Source organism: Fringilla coelebs (genome assembly GCF_963513975.1).
Source record: "Fringilla coelebs genome assembly, chromosome: 3".
Lineage (NCBI taxonomy): Eukaryota > Metazoa > Chordata > Aves > Passeriformes > Fringillidae > Fringilla > Fringilla coelebs.
Window position 1 is genome coordinate 54,704,505 of NC_140030.1, and position 17,558 is coordinate 54,722,062.

General features: G+C 38.9%; 1 protein-coding gene across 3 annotated transcripts in view; it reads left to right on the forward strand.

The window, feature by feature from the left end:
* Nucleotides 1–17,558, forward strand: part of L3MBTL3 (L3MBTL histone methyl-lysine binding protein 3) — a 75,759-nt gene that overhangs the window by 19,770 nt on the left and 38,431 nt on the right. For all 3 annotated transcript variants that reach the window (XM_084202135.1, XM_084202134.1, XM_084202133.1), the window contains exons 3-11: nt 1,552–1,663; nt 3,784–3,943; nt 4,937–5,075; nt 6,423–6,507; nt 8,675–8,766; nt 11,207–11,311; nt 12,643–12,778; nt 16,117–16,208; nt 16,746–16,897. In XM_084202135.1, coding sequence (XP_084058261.1) covers nt 1,552–1,663; nt 3,784–3,943; nt 4,937–5,075; nt 6,423–6,507; nt 8,675–8,766; nt 11,207–11,311; nt 12,643–12,778; nt 16,117–16,208; nt 16,746–16,897 — 1,073 coding nt within the window. The remainder of the gene's footprint in view (nt 1–1,551; nt 1,664–3,783; nt 3,944–4,936; nt 5,076–6,422; nt 6,508–8,674; nt 8,767–11,206; nt 11,312–12,642; nt 12,779–16,116; nt 16,209–16,745; nt 16,898–17,558) is intronic.

Here is a 17,558-nt window from a genome sequence, read left to right on the forward strand (position 1 = left end):
AAGTTTTCCCTCTGACATCCACCTGTTGCAGAGGCAGCAAAGCACAAATAGCAAAAATGAGCTTAACCAAAATAGGAACAAGACTGAGTGCGTAAGTCAGCTGTAAGACTCTTCTGAATAGTAACTCTACTGCTTTTCTGTGCTTGGAACAGCATGAATGTCTCTCTGCAAGCTGAAGCATCAGCACGTGGTGTTTAGTGCATTTGGTTGCCTTTCAAAGTTGAACTCATGGTGCTTCAGTCCAGGTGGATTTATCAGCAGTTTGTCCATGCTTTCATATCTGTTGTGAGCACAGCTGATCTCAAGCAAAAATCTTAGCTCCAGACATCTTATGATTGTGTGAAAGCCTCTTCTTCCTTTCCTACCCCCCCGCTTATTTCTTAGCTGCTCACATTCCTTAGGGCTGGAAGGACTGCATTGGTGAAAGCACACTTTATATGTGTGTGTATATGGGGGTCACCTTTGCTTGCAGCCAGAATGGCTTATTTTCAGCACTGTACCATGGCAGGGTCCAAAGTGAGGGGGTGTGATGTGTTCAACAGCCTCTGGGGGCACAGAAAGGGTCAGTGTAGTGCCAGGCAGTTGTTCCCGTTCTCATTTTCCCGAGGTAAAGTAGCCTGACCAGAGAAACAGAAATGGGCTTCATGCTATGGCTTTGAAGAAATACCCTGTCTGGTGGAGGCCAGGGAGCTTTGAAGGACTCTCTCAGATGTAATTTTCCCTGTAGAAAGCTGTTGGTAAGAGCACCACACCAATAAAGACCTGTTCTCTGTGGCAGAGGCACCCCTTCTCTGTTCAGAGCAGGCACCAGGGACAAAACACTTCCTTGAGCTAAACCCAGGTCACCAGCTGGGCCTGCAAACCACACAGTGACTGGGAAGCAGAATTATTTTGGTGTGGTAGTGCTGTAATCACTACAGCATTGGGAAGAAACTTTTCTTCTGGCAGCAGGACGGCTCTAACTCGCCGTGCTCCAGTGTAAGCACAGCATGTGGGGCATTGTTGAGCCTTGTGTCTGGCTGACAGTAATATCACATTCAGCGTGTAATTAAACACCTCATAAACTGCCTTGAGATGTTTGTTTATGTGTGCTTTTTAGTGGAGAAGTACTGTGTTTTCAGGGGATGCTGAAATTTCTGTGCTCTGTGAAGCATTTGGTGTGTGATGTTCATTCAGCTCCCTTGTCCTCAGAAGGAATACTCGGTGCCTGGAGTGTGTTATTTTGCTGGCAGTGAAAAACATATGGTATGGGGATGTTCCCATGAATTTCTGTTGCTGTTTTTTTTTAATATGTGTGTGTAAGTTAGATATTGGAGGCATCTGTATCAGTATCTATTGCAAATTAATATTTATAGATATCAAAATGAATTCACATTTGGCTCGATCAAAACAAGAGTGGCTTGTTTTGAATTCCGTGGGGATAAGCAGAAACAGATAGAAAATAGGCAATGTGATGAGGATGCCATGTAAAAACTATTTTGAATAGAAGATACTTCAAGAGACTTCCAGTAAACTTTTACTCTGCTCTGTGCCATTTGTTTTGTCTTACAGTTTAGAGTCAATGAATTTGGGGCCCTGGAAGTAATTACAGATGAAACTGAGATGGAAAGTGTTAAAAAGGCAACTGCTACCACAACCTGGATGGTTCCAACTGCTCAAGAAGGTCAGTTAAGAAGCAGTAAACATTTTCTGGGGTAGACTGTAGTTTCTTTAATGCATCACCTTTCCTTAAAGCTTGCATCCAAAGTTAAAAAAAAAAAAACAAAACAATTTACTTGCTTTAATGGACAAAGTATCTCTGATGAAGTAACCTGTTTCTTGGGAAAGGAAATAATTCCACTGTTAAATATCTGAAGTTCAATTACAGCCACATTTTTTCCTTACAGTAATTTTCTCTAAATTTAGATTTGGTATTTTCCCTTTATTTAATATGCAAAATAGTACATTTCTTTTAATTGTTGAGAATTTAAAATTTTAAGTTATTGAAGTTTTTGTTGAGCTGGTTCTCCCAGACTGCCTACAGACTTTGCTAACAGCCTAGGGTTGATTTGTGCACTGCAAACTGCCTTGGTATGGCCAGCACAGCTGCCACCACCAATGTCAGTGTTAGATGTGCAGTGTGTACCCCCACAGTGTGCTCCTGCCAACCATGCTTTTTTTGCAGTGTTAAAACCAGACTGCAGTAACAGCTAATGTTTATCTTGAATGGAGAAATTCTTAGAGTTGTAGTATCTATCTACCAGGTAAAGTGTTTCCTGGATTTAAAATTCTGAAGTAAGAAACACCTGTTTTGTTCAAGGAAATTTGGTTTACATGGTCGTAAATTACTGCAATCTTTTTACACTGACTCCAGTAATGATGGAGTAGCGTGAAAGAGAATATCACAACTGTTTTTTTGATTATTTACAAGTACCTAGTTTTTTTCCTTGTTGGAAAAAACATTTTATCAACTTTCTTTTAAAATAGGCATTCTGTAAGTCCTTTGAAAAGCAGACATCACAATTTCTGTTTCATAATCTTCCCTATAAGCACGAGAAGTCAGTGAGAGCTTTCCTTTGCTTCCTCCCTCACAGTTAGTTCATAATTGTCATGTGGGACATTAACACTGGTAGGAAAGTGGTTTGGGCCCCCCTGAGGTCTGAAGCTGCAGACCACTGTTAGAGTGTTCTCTAGCAAGGCAGTGATAGTTAACTCAGGTTTCAAATCTGTGATGACAGTAGCATCATTGTAAGAGTGTAGTAGCACAACAGGTAGTAGTACAGCAGCAAAGCACACAGCTGCATCCCCTCCAGTCTGACAAACCTAAACAAAAACTTGTGTTTCTACTGAATTAAACTCTGCTCATGGACATACAGACCTGTCGAGTAAGCATTCTGCTACTACCTTACATCCTCCTTGATGAATTCAGTGCTCCCCAAAAGTAAAAACACTGCTAAAATTTTCTGCTGTGAGAATAGTTATTTTGAACCACTTATGATGCTGGTGTGTAAATATAACATACATTATATATTCCTCTGGGGGAGATAGCCTGCATGCAAGAGTTCATTTGACTCTCCTTTCAAAGACAGTACAGTGCTTAAGCAGCATCAATAGTCTGTGACTTGAAGTTTGCCTTTTGGGGAGGTACGAAGACAAGAACCTGCTCTAGAGGCTGGAGTACTTGACAGTGCTTCATACATGCTTGTGAGGGAAAGTAAGTGCACTCTCTCCTGCATATAGCTTCTCCTAGGCTCTGTTGTGGGGAAATTGCAGCTTAGGATCAGTGAGTAACCTAGTATTTGAAGGTTGCTTTTTTACAAGTTGAGTGATATTTCACTTCTGGTGGACCCCAGGCAGGTTGAGCAGTAGCTGCTGCTAGAGACTGCAGACTGTAGTCAGCGGTTTGCTTCCAGAAATAATTTCACCTAATGAAAAGATAACTCACCCCAACACTTTTCTCCAAAATTTAGGTGTAGGCATATCAGCAAGAGATGAGGTCATTGATTCTAAACAGTGATGACTCTGTGAACAGTCAGTGCCTGTCACAAAATTCAGTCCTTCCACAAGTAGTCACATCACACCGTGGCAGAACCATAGAATAGTGGGTTCCTCTCTCCTGTTGCAGTGTGAAAACCTGACTTGCTTGTCAGCCATCTGGACTTCATACAAACACTAATTCCTAGTTCTTCATTCTGACAAGAGTCACGTGACTGATGTTTTTCTGTTTGCTTGGCAAGGCCTGCTAAGGATATTTAGGAATGTATCACCTCTGCCTAAGTGAAGTTAACTTTTGTCATTGTGCAGCCTTTTCAGAAAAGACAGGGATCCCCACAAGGTTGAAGGAAACTGCAAAAGTGGATGGACTTGTTTTCTGTGAAAACTGTTACCGCTATGGTACCATAGAAGAATTTGTTCCTGAAGGGAAATTTTGCAGCCAGAAATGTGCCCAGCAAGTAAAAAACAAGTAGGTACTATAACAAAGCATAGAAACGAAGAATTTGGCATAAATGCAGCATGAGAGTGAAGTGGTGGGATAAAATGTTCATGGTGGGGCAGAGGGAGCTAATAAGCAGAAAAGTTTCAGTGTCACTATTGGTTTATAATGTTCTTTCACTGTTTTTTGTGTAAATGCCTTAACAACATTTGGTTTTGTCTAACACTGACATTGAAGGCAGTCTTTTTTACTCAGTGTGCTGTATTCTGCTGTCAGATGCAAGCAGTAAAACAGTCTATGGGATGCATGAATCAGTGTCAGACTCCCACCCTGTTTCAGTCATTGGAATTAAGATAATCAGTAATGAGATGGTTGGGGTGGTAAGTTAATTATAATTAAGTGCAAGAGCTGTTTTATAGTTGACAGTGAGTGAAAACATGAGCATACTGCAGTTTCTCAGCTCCTTTTTTTCAGTTAGTGCATTTCATCTCATCATAAAAGCATGTTTGTGTTAGTGTGTCCGTTCTGTATTGCATATTGCTAGATTGTGGCAGTTTTAAGCATTTATAATTTTGTACATTTTCCTTCATTTTAGCTAATTGCATCAAAGTTTTCTGTTCTGATTTCTTGTTTAGCAATTTGTACAGTCACATACCAGCTTTCTCCAATTGGATTTGTCAGACTTAACAATTACCTTTGCCTTCCTCTCTCTAAACTGCCCTGCAGTCCTAAACATTTCACACTTTGCTTCTCTGGGAGACTTGATGGTACATGAAAAAAGACACACTGTTTAAAACATGTAAAACTTGTTCAGCAGAAGCTGACAGCTTTCCTTTTACAGTTGCTATTGTGTGTCTCTCAGATTAATTCTTTTGACAGGCTTAATTTTCAGTAGTATTTCTAAGAATATATATTCAGTGTACTACTATGGGACCCACACATTTACTTACTTTTTTACTTGTTTTATGAATATGAGAAGTGAAGCAATATTGGCTTTATGTCATTGTGTTATTTCTGTGATAGAGAACCAAAGGAGGAAAATCCCAGCATGGAATGCAATGGGGAAGATGATTCTAAAGGCATTCGGAAAAGAAAAGCAAAAGTACCTCTCAAAGAAGAGTCCCGGGATAATGGGGAGAAGAAGGATAATCCAGATGAAATTGTTAGTATGCATCATAAACCCATTCCTGCAAGTATTTGGGTGGGAGTTTTGCCTTGTATTGCAATGTCAGTAGCTCCATCAGCCCACAAAGAGGAGAGACTTCATCACTCTGTCAGAGCCACAATAAGTAGCTGTTTTGTTTGCCAATTTAATTATGCCTCAGCAGTAAATTGTAATTATTGACAATGAATTTATAAAAGCTAGTTTTGGTCTCTTTTCCCTGCTTTTTTAAGAACAGAACAAAAAGAATTTAAAGGAAAAATTATGCTAACATTGACTTGCCATGTCTTCAGCAAGGAAAAACAGGAGTACATATTTCCCAACAACCCTGTTACTTTGTCATTCTGCACATGAATAAATAACTATAGACCAAAAATTTATTTACAAAGAAAGCTATACTACAGTTAAGAAGGGAATACTTTGGATTTTCTTAGTGTAATTTGCCTTTAAAAATCATATCCCAAATTTTTTTTTCTTTTGTGTTGCAGTGTAATTTGCTTTGGGGCACCTTTTGGGTTTTTTTTTCCTTTTGGATTTATTCTTCCTTCTAGAAAAAGCTTACCCCACAGTACCTTCCCATAATGCTTGTTTTCTTGTAGTATGTGTTTTCTTCCCAATAGCTGTCACACTACTGGGGGTAGCACAGTTTTCAGGAAGAAGGGTAGAGTTCTGCAGCTACAGAATTGTCAAAAGGATGAAGACACTAGAGTTGTCAGGAGGGAATTTGCTCTCTCTCTGCATAGCAGTATCCTAGGCAAAAGACAGGGGATATCTTCTTTGTCTCCATGTATCTGCCCTCCCAGATGAGTACTTACTCTGCTCATCTGCGCAGATGATCACAAAACTGTTAATACAAGAACAGTGAGAAAAATTGAAAGGATCACAGTGCTACTTTGTATTTAATAAAGCAATTGTACGTTTGGAAAAAAAAAACAACAGAGTAAAACTGTGAGAGGTTTTCTTTTAAATTATTTTGGAAGCATGAACATGCCAAGGATACTACTGTTATTAATCAGTGTCTCAGCAAGGCCTGCTGAAGGCTTCGTGATCTGTCTCTGGGTCAGACAAGGCTGGCTGGCTGAGTACCAAGTGGTGAGAGTCCTTCTGCCTCCCATTTTCACTGTGTTTGCTGTGATTTGTCACTGATGGCTCACTTTGCCTCTATTAGACATCTGGGCTCACTTTGCTTCTATTAGACATCTGCATGTTTGTTTGAGGTAGGAGAGAGCTGGGTCAATAGCCATTTAAATGAAGCCATAGTTTAAACTTCAGTATGTCAACTTTTATTATACTAGACTTCTAAGCTAATGAGGTTACTATAGTTTTTTTGGTTTTTTTCTAATTTAGGAGGACAAACCCGAAGGAAGGATCTTGAGAGTCTCACAGAGAGCCAGGAGAAAAAGAAAAGGGGAGATAACAGTTTTGAAACAAAGTAAGTTATATTATGAAACAAAAATCTCAACCATCAATTCTTCAGGTAATAGCCATATCTTATTGAGAATTGCCAGCATTGCTTCACAAAATTTATATTCCCTATGGAATTTTTTTCATTACTCTAAAAAGATAGTGACAGTGTTATTTACAGCAATTAAATTTTAAGGCAGCATAGGGGAGGATCTGGTGAGTGTAAATGCAACTAATATGCATTTTAGGTTTTTTCTTTTCATGCCTCTAAATAGTGCCAATATTAGAAGGAATCAACTCCACTGAGTTCCCAGATGCTGAAAGACATGTATCAAGCAGAAGTGAAAGTTTACTTTTCTTTCCTTGGGGATCAATTTTGCATCTTCATTATGAGCTGGAAATAGACACGTTTATGGAACTGTTTAGGAATAATTGCTATAATCAATCCAAAGGGACATATACTGTGTCAAGCAACATAATAAAACATATTTTAAATGAGTGCTGTTCTTTCCAGCTATTTGTATGATAGATAGTTTTAGGAAGAATGGGAGAATCAGCTGCTATTATACCCCAGTGGTACACCAGCCACAGACCTACATCTTGCCCTCCAGAGTGCTTCTTATGGTAGATGGGGAGGCATTAACAGAGGTTGCCAGGCCACTAATCAACACAGCACTCCAGTTAGCTCTGATGTACACCAGGCAGATGAACTACTGGTTGAAGATGCAACAATAAATGTTATGAAAGATCCCCCTCCCAAGATGGAATCACTCCTGAAATGTTTCTACGGTTGCTTCTAAGGCTGAAAAGATAAGAAGTGTGTGAGACACAAGCACAAAGCTGATGCTTTGTGGAAATCACTGCTGCCCGCTGACAGAATGATTTACAAATTTCTTGTGTTAGGTTTTTTTAAAATTTTTATTTGGGAAAACATTTGTATAAAAGTACAAACTGGTATCAAAGACCAATTTGTATTCAGAACCAAGCACAATTAATTTCTTTAATGGAATAAATGAAAAGTGGGTAAATCCCAAATAAAATTAATGTGGTCTAATAGTGTTGAGCGATTACTATCACTCTGAAATTTATTATCTTTTGGTTACATTATTGTAAGCTTTCTTCAGGAGAGTTTGGCATTACTGATGTTATGGTTCATGTTTTAATCATAAAAATGCTAAGCCAGACTGTTACTTAAAGGATTTATTTTTCCTGTGAGTAGCCCACAGTCTGGATCAAGCCAGAATCACAGTGTGGACTGTGATGAATCCTTCTGACAGTGTGAGCTTATGGTCTGAAATGCTAAGCTGCCTGTGCAGAGGAGGCATTTTAGGTGGAGATCAGTAGAGCAGAGTAGAGGTGTATGAAAGTAGATAGACACATGGCCAGCCTCCAGCCCATCTGTTCTTGAAGTTCCTGGCTATTGCTAGTGTAGGTAGTGCCTTATTTTCGAGGCCTGAAAACTGTGTGACTGTAGCCATTATTAAGATGGATTGTAAGCAATATTGCAGTTACTGTGCAAGTGTTCATAATGTGTGAATAAACCTGAAACTGGAGGTTTCTGTCATATGCTAATGACATCCTGAAGAAAAAAAGCACTGGTGACAGTATTGAAGACTTACAGAAAATACTGTTAAATCACTGCCTTTCTACCCAAAACCATCAAACTACAAAGTGATGGAGTAGGTGAGAAACAGTCTGAATACTGTTAAAGAATAGTGTCTTTCAACCCTGATTAAAAAAACTTACTATGAGCAGTACCCACTTGAAAGTGCTTTCCAGTTAAAGAAGGACATGGGGGAAAAAGAAACCCCTAAAATACTAAGCTCTTGTGGGATCTGAGCTCATCTTTTTACACATTTGCAAACTGTATATCTTAATGCTTCTTAGGAGGAATACGGAAAAATGTGTTGGAGCAAGACTTTGTAAGTTGTTTTTGCCACCTGAAGGAGCTTTTTCTTGTTACTAATCAAGGTGTGAACTGCTGGAAATGTTTCCTGGACAAACCAGGAACCTTCATGTTCCTGGTGCCTTTCAGCCTACAGAACTTCTTTTTCTGAAATAAGTTCTGAACAACATCATGAGTGCATTTCATAAAATGTAAATTCAAGAATATTATGAAGTTGTGTTGTGGATTTTTTGTCCCTTGAGATATTAACAGTTACAGAATTATTTCCTTGTTTTATACTTCTTTATAGCTGTACCCTCTAAAGGAAGGCAAGCATGGTGTTGGGCATCCTATCTGGAGGAAGAAAGGGCCATTGCAGTGCCTACTAAGCTTTTTAAGGAGGTATGACCTTTGAAATTTAAGTCAGACAACCACCTAAGATCATGAAATTCCTAAGAAACCAATAAACAAAAATAATTTGAAGATTTTATTCTTTTCTTGGGAAAGCCTGCATGATGTAAATAGTGCTGTGTCCATCAGCAATTAGGAAAGCAACTATCTCTCTCTGTTTTTTCAGGGAATTCTGTTGTTGTAGATGGATGCTGTCAAAGCAGACTGCAAAAAGCAGTGGTCTTCCAAAATCTGCTGTTCTAGCCAATCCTTCTAGTCTCTGAAGCTCAAAAATGTGATACATACCCACACTTTTTCATGCCATATAATTTTCCTTAAATATGTTTAGAAAGGTGGTACAAAGGTCATCTTTTGTCTTGTTGCCTTGATTATATTACCTGTCTTTTCTTCAGCTTCTGCTGACATTATATTTTGTTACTACATCAGATACTACTTTGTCTTGTTCTCCTTTTGCCTGTCATCTGATTGGATGTCACATCATCATGTCCTGCTTGTCCTTTGCCTGCTATGCTTTGTCATTTCAGTGCTTTCATTAGTGCCACCTCTCTTGCTTGGAAGAGAGCTCTGTATCCCAATCCACAAGATTTCTGTGCTGTTATCTTCCCTTATAAAACCTGGTGAAACATGTGAACATGTCTCAGCTGCTGTACTCCTGCTATATGTTACTTTTTTTTTTGATAATTCTGTTCTTATTTTTCTGTTTCTTGCATTCATTTCTTTCTGTATGCTTCATACTTCAGCTATTAAATCTTCTCTGTGGGAATTAGTTTTCAGCTTACACATGCCATGTGATGCTGGTCTTTAATTGGTGGTTTAATTGCTATTGAGTGAGAAAAGTGAAGAGCTGAGATTTAGGTTTACAGAATCCATGGATTTGTAGGTGCAAGAACAACAGTCCCCTGACTATCTTCAGTTTGAACATAGTGCTATGTACTGGTTCAAAAATTAGCAAGAAAACAATCTGAAGAGTGCCCTGGTGGGAAGGCAGATTTACAAAGCATTGCTCTGCCTGTCTGAAGGTCCATGAAATGCAGTACTAAGACTTTGCAGGGTGCTGCACAGGGTGCTAAAGTCTGGAGTAAAGCAGTTTCCTCCACATTGTACCTTTCTCATCTGGTGCATCCTAATTTAGCGTTTTCTTTCAAAGTTTTAGCCCCTGTGTAATGCTTGATTTAGTGTGCAGTATTTAAAGCCTGTAGCAGAATAAGAATTCTTAATAACACTCAGAATTGGCCAGGTAATTTTTCTCCTTTTTACAGATGAACAAGCAAGCCACATAAACAGATAGGTTAAAAAAAAGGCCAAACCAAACATCACAACCAATCATGAATTCTTGATTTGTTTGGATTTTGAGAATTACTCTTTTTTGCTTTTCATTTTACCATTTCAGAAGCAGTACTTTTCACTGTGTTGTTTCGTATCCTTAGTTAGGAATGGTCAAGATGATGGAGGGTCCTTGCCATTTCCTCAGACCTTAGAGTGATTTCTAAGCTGTGTCTCACAAGGTTTCCCTTGCTTCCAAGTAGGTGATACCTCTCTGAGTATTTCCCTTGGTACCCCTTCTCTTCCCTTTGGCTGCAGAGTACTGCAGCTGACTCGGGAGCATGTGTCTCCTAGACAGAAACAGAAGGAAAAGGGAACATTTAAGATGTTTTTCCTGTGGTTTTTTCTGTAACATAAAACTGACTGTGAATTTCCGAACCTGTGGAAAGCTGTCTTCAGTTTTGGTTGCTTATTTTTTCTGATCTTTCCTCCAATTTAACATTAATATCTGCTACCTTCTCTTTAAAAGAGGGATGATGGTGCCTACTGGTTGAAAAAGTGGTTGATCCATCCTGCATTTTCACTTTCTGTTTTTTGACAGATATTCTTCTGGGTTCATTGTAATGTTATGTAAGGGTAGTCATGTGATGTAGATATTCTCCTGGAAGACTACATAGTGTGGACTCAGCATATAAAGGACAGCAAACAGGCCATCTCTACATAGAAACAGTATTCAGTATTTCTGCCTTTCAGTTCATCTTTCATGGTCTGAGATGTGGAACCAAAAAGGCAAAACAGAGTCATTGCTGTGATTATTATAGGAGTGATTCACTGTACAGGCTGAAAATTAAATTATCAAATTGCTAAGATCTTTTACTGTCAATTAGTGAAAAAAGTTGAAGACAAATGGTGTCATCTTTCCCTTGACTCTTTTGCTAAGTCTTCCTAATTTTCTTACGTACTCTCAAGTTTCGAGTCATTGTGTTTTTCAAACAATCATCAATTTCTCTTTCTTCTCCATGTTTTTGAAAAGGCAAAACTTAAAGTGATTTATTAGTTCCTTCAGAAACATGAATAAAAAATAACGATTGTCCTATTCCTTATAAAGATATTGTGTCTTTCCCTGGTGTACTCTCAGAAGTACTGAAACTGTTCTTTTCCATTGCAGTATCAGTCTTTCCCATACAACAAGAACGGATTCAAGGTAGGGATGAAGCTGGAGGGCGTGGATCCTGAGCACCAGTCCATCTACTGTGTTCTCACAGTGGCTGAGGTAGGCAAGCAGCCACAGTGCTGGGTTGTGGTAGAGACTGAAATGAAACAGCAGCAGCTGAAAACCCCCACTCTTACCTAACAGGCAAACAGAAACTATATGTAGGAAGATGGTTTTTAAATTAATACTGCTGTATTATTTCTGCCTGATAGGCATGTAAAGAATATATCCAGTGTCAATGCAGCAATACATATATTTAACATATATAGCTACAGAAAACAGTATTAGACTAGTTGGATAATTTGTGGTTTTATCTGTAATCCTGTAGTTTGTATTTAAAATGAAAAATAAATAGAAAACAAACATGACAACTGATCCACAGCAGTTTTATAGAAGTTTGATAGTATTTGCAGTCGCTCCATTTACTGATACAAATACCTAAAAGTTTCTCATGTTGCTGTTATGCTACAGCTGTTTCATGCTGATGGCCACAAAAATTGCCTGTATTGGCAACCTGTGCAAGTTAACATAAAATATACACCTAGTTTTTCTTTTTGCTGTGGTTCATGAAATAGTTTTTCTGATGAACAGCTTCTTTGCTTTCAATAGAGACCCTGCCTCTCAGGCATATTTTGAATATCTTTTAAACATACCATACTTTAATTTTTGGATAGTTTTAATGGGTTTTTTGGATTTCATTTGTGAATTAAAATAGGAAACTGGAAGTTATGTCAGAGTACAAATTAAATATAAAATAGGGTTGATGTTGAGATTTTCACTGATGGCTGCAGTAAATTTATGGCATTTGGCACTCAGGGAGATGCGGAGAACTTCCGTACAGAGACAGTATTGTGTCCTGTTTTTCTCCTCCTCTCAGTGGTTGACTTATTACTTCATGGCATAATGAAGTTCTGGGGAATACCTCCACTGACTTCTCATCTTTACTTAAACAGTTTTCAGTATCTCTCTGGAGAGCCTTTTGAACATACTTATTGTTCACTGCTCCCTTGCATATCAGTTAATCAGGATAGCTTGAGAACCTCATTATCTTCACTTTGTCCTTGGTTGTATCAGATGTATTCGCGCTCTTCTGTAGGGCTTATGTTTTACTTTGATGCTGGGTTGAACCATTGTCAAGTTTTTGAGCACTACTGGCAATAGCCAGCCTTTAGTTAAATCCTTTTGACCAGAAGAGGAGGCACTCAGACTGAGAATAGCTTTGCCTTTTAATTCTCTCCTTTTTATCAAATGAATTTTTTCATCCAGTGCTGGATTGGGCAGAAGTAAAAAGCTGACTGAAAACATGGAGTAATTATACATAATGCTGAATGGAAGTGGTTATGTGTAGGGCAAAGGTCTTAGTGTTGTATGTTGTCAATTCTTGCTTTTAGGTTTGTGGCTACAGAATAAGACTACATTTTGATGGATACCCAGATTGTTATGATTTCTGGGTGAATGCTGATTCTTCAGACATTCATCCTGTTGGATGGTGTGAAAAAACAGGTCACAAGCTTCATCCACCTAAAGGTATTGCTTAGTTTAAATGTCTGTGTCTTACACAGTTCTGAGGTTGAGTACCTGTGTAATGCTGTATTACTGTTTTTTCACAGAAATGTTTTAGTTTGTTTAGTCAAGAGTATTTGAAAATGGCAAATTAAATACTTACCTGGCCTAAAATTTCAAGTTTGAAAGCATGACCCTTTTATTCAGTGGAAAAACAGAGAAACCAAGAAAACAAAATGGGCTGTAAGAGTCATCCATAAGGCATTAGGACAAAAAAAAACCCAACTGAGCAGCAAGCCTAGACCCCAGCTTATTGCAAGGAAAATGGCAGCATACTGGTGACATATTATATGCTTAAACTGAGGTCTCACAGGCAGCTGAGGATCCTTTATTGGAAGGTCCTAGGACATTTTTGCTGCTGCATAGTGATCACTGTTATTGTACAAATGTTGGTGCAGACTAATAAAGACTGTGCTATTTCCACAAAGATTAAGTCTGAAATAGAGGAAAAAAGAGGAATGAACAGATCAATAGGGAGGAAAAAAGGTAAGATTGCAAGCCTAAAAGTGTAATTTGTACATGGATTATGTAAATGATATACAAGTATTGAAATGTGTATAATTTACTTGCATAATTTACTTCCATTTCATATTGTGTAACTTCTTTTGGCATTTGGAGGGCATCTGTACTGAACTGTACTATGAAAAATACATAAATGTGGTCCTTTTGGAATATGGAGGGAGCATGTGGGGCTGAAGGGAGCAAGTCCTGAAGTCTGAAAAGTGAGAAATAAATGAATGTCCCATTTTGGCATACACAGTGAGGGTAGTATAGTGTGATTTAGAAGGGCTGGAAAATGAGGAGTGCACAGATTCACGAAGATGTGCTTGCAGAGAATTATAAAACTGTAGATGTAAGGGCTCAGGTGTGGAATAGTGACAGTAAAGCCACTGGAAGTGTAGGGGCAGGGGGCCTGCCAGTGTGTGAGAGGATGGCATTTCTTTGTGTGAGCCTTGAGAGGCATGAGCTGCTCTACTGAGTGCTCTGCAAGCTCCACTCTGGCTACAGGGTGCTACTTGCCTTGGGACACAGTTCTGCATAACTGGCTGTGCAGAAATAGCAATTTCTTGAACACAAATAAGAATTTCTTAGAAGGCTGGCCTTTGCTGATGTAATAACTTGTATGTAGCAAATGGGTAGTTCCCAGTTACAGCCTGCCTGATGATATTACAGTGTGGTTAGTAAGTTTTACATCTATGACAAAGATTTGTCACCTTTTACATGCCTGGTTTAGAAAGTTTTTGTTGACCATGAATGATTGCCCTGGGAAGAACTGTGTGGGGTTCTGCTTTTTCCAAGGGGAAGGATAATATGCCAGTTGTAGGTTCTGTTTTAATTGGATTGAACAGATTGGTTGTATTTTGCTGTGTCATGAAATTTTAATAGTGATTTCTGTAGTGCCTGTTGCAAATTTTACAGATGCTAAAGCCAATGAGAGTTATGACATAGAACACGGTATTTATATAAAATAGCACCCCAGAGAAGAACTCAAAGGTTTGTGTTAGTAGCCTTTAATTTTCCAGCTAAAATACAAATTTATGACCTTCACAGTATAAGCCCTAAGCAATTTGGAACCTGGTGGTCTCACCTGGGGGGGCAGGGGGTAGGGAGTGAGGGACATGAGACGGGAAGAATATTATTCTAGATGTTTTCTGAAATGGATTTCTATTCATGTTTATTAAAATGGAAAGGGTAGGTAACTCTTAGTGCAGCTGGGCAGGACAGGTCTTGTGATGGGATGTCTCCCACCCCCACAGCAGCAGAGGCAACAGGCAGCTGCTGCTGAGCTTCCAGCAGGTGTAGGAGAGCTAAGAGGCAAAATCAAACTAGATTTCACAGAAATTGAAAAAGATGGTGGTCAGGACACTATTTGTTTTGTGTAGAAGAGGCCACTTTTTTATCTCACACAGGCAAAATCTGCAGCAAGAGAATGGATGTACATGTATATATATATGCCTGCAAAAATTGCGTTGACTGATCTATATTTGCAGTGAATAAATCAAATTGACCTTTGGTCTTCTTATGAGAGATGAGTTAGGAGCTTAAGATCTCCCTTTCTCATTTGGTGACAGGAAGACCCACACTGCCTAGAAACAGTTTCACAGTCTAATAAAACAAATTTTGTTTTCCATGGGCTTTGTCCTAGTTCCAATAACTGATCCCTTCACTCATGCAGTAGGTGGGAGTTTTTTATTGCCTGCTGTGAGCTTGGACTTCGGTTTGAGTACTCTCTAGAATAACAAAACAAAAATGAAAAGCCTAAATATTTTATTGCTTTAAAAATGGTTTCAAATGATCTGCACCTGTAGTGTATCAAGACAACAGACAATTGGAGGATAAGAAAATGAAGTGAGAAAGCCCTATGCAGAGGAGGTGAAGGCTTTTAAACTTGTGGTTCCTGGGAGAATATGAGAAGGTTAAACAAAGCAGTTGTCTCTGGCATATTTGAGTAATACTTCAAGTAGTTAAGAGGCAGCACATTTCAGTAAAGGCAGCCACTCACTGAAATTTGTTGTGGTTTTGGTCTTACTTTACTGGGTTGTAACATATTGACTAGAAGAGATGTTTCTGCAACTGTTACATGACAGAAAAATGAAGGAGCAAATCTATTTGCTTCCAGCTCCTAGCATTGTTTTTTTAGATTAGAACTACAAATGGTATTTTGAAGATTATTTTATGCAGTTCAATATATTATGAATTTTTGGGGGTTTTTTTCCCCTAAACATTAACAGAAATACAGATTTCTTTTCAAGTATTTTATACACAGAATAAAAAATGTGTAATGTCCATGTGGGGGACTGTTTATACTGTAAATTGAGAAGGGGTCCTGAGGCATTGGTAGTGTAAGCTACTGTTTTGATATAACCTAGGGGGGTTGTTTTAAAGCTAGTAGTGATGATGCTGTGTTAGTGGTAGCCTGATGATGTAATATGGTGAAGTCTGGAGGAGGAGGGATTTTTTTTTTCTTGGACTGACTGGCATAGTGGGAAGAACTTTGGGATCTGTAGGTCTTTTTCTGATTCTGAAGTAAAAGCAGCAGACTGAAAAGCAGCTGGAGAACACTTGTTGGCTGTGTGTGTGTCAGTGAGACCAACAAAGGGAAGTTAGGTGGTGTCTGTGAGGTAGACAGGTGGTGGTAAGATGAGGTTTTCTTTAGGAGAGACAAAGAGGTGACTTTCAGCTTGTGCTTCTTGGAGATGTTCGTTCAAATGGAAGAAGATAAAAGTATAAAATTGGTCTCTGACTGATATGTGTGTCTCATGCCCATAATTTCTTGCCCTTCTTTTACAACCCTCATTTAGGATATAAGGAAGAAGAATTCAGCTGGCCCTCCTACTTAAAGGCATGCAAGGCTCAAGCTGCTCCTAAATCACTGTTTGAAAACCAGAATGCAGTAAGTACTCACTTGTTACTAATGGTGTAGTTGTGGGCATGCTTGTGTGTGGTAGAGGCTCATAGCACATTTCAGTGATGGCAGACTTGAGTCTGAAATTTAAAACAAAACTGTTTACAGCAAAATGAATAACATTCTAACATTCTCCACTGCACAGCTGACCTCTGCAGTTTCAGTTCATTACTCTTCTACTGATCTGTTTAAACTTCTGATGCATTCTTAAATTAAAGATTTGTTATTTGTACTGCGTCTTGCACCATAATCTTGTGGAACAAGAATGGTCTTTCAGAGAGAGTATCTAAGACAGCTAAAACGAACACATTTCATTTTAGCAGCATGTTTAAGACTTTTTTTCTTTCATTAACCAGAAGTCTTTGTGTTGGAGCATCTCTCATGTTAGCTAATTAGGCTGCTGCCACTCTGTTGGGACAGTTAATTGGGAAATTTGGAGATGGCATGAATATATTTATTGTGAACAATGGGGAGATTTCTGGATTTATAGCATTTATCTTCAGTTAAATGTCTTCCTCTATGTAGACAGTGATTCCATCGGGATTTCGAGTGGGGATGAAGCTGGAAGCTGTAGACAAGAAGAACCCGACTTTCATTTGTGTTGCCACGGTAACAGACATGGTGGACAATCGTTTTCTGGTTCATTTTGACAACTGGGATGAGAGTTATGACTACTGGTATGATGTTTTTGTTTTGTATCCTAGTGAGATGTATCACAAACGTGTTGGCTTTGAGTGCTGTTTTCTGTGATACTTTCCAGACTGGTGATACAGTTACCATACCAACTTTTGCTGGATTTTTAGGTATGGCCACCAAAGTAGGTCTCAGTGGCAGACTGGAGGAGTTCATTTTCCCATGTCAAGTTGCCGAGGTTGTGCTAAATGAGCGTTCGTGTGCGCTGCTGCATCCGGAGCCGCGGGTTGATTTCAATTACATATTATCTCTGAGGCTGATCTCTTCAGGGGAGAATAGACACCATGATAATGAGACTAAGTGTACTTGGAGTTAGTTTTACTTATAATTGTAAATTGAATGAAGGGCTGCGTGTATTCATGAGGTTCTTGATCCACTTATGTTGAAGCTGAACTGTAGTTATGTTCTGTAAAGCATCAGGATAGTTTTAGTTTAGACTAAACCTGGTTTTAGTCCTCTGTGTTCTATATTCAAGTGGAAACTGAGATCCTGCTATCCTGACCTGTGTTAGAGGTGACCTTTCTGCACGTTTTATGGTGGAGGGGCTGTGTGTACCTTTAGGAAAGTCAGTGGATGGAGCAGGATGTACTAGGAGCATGAAGATAGTGAAGGAGATTGAGGCTGTTATAGTGCAGGTTTGTATTT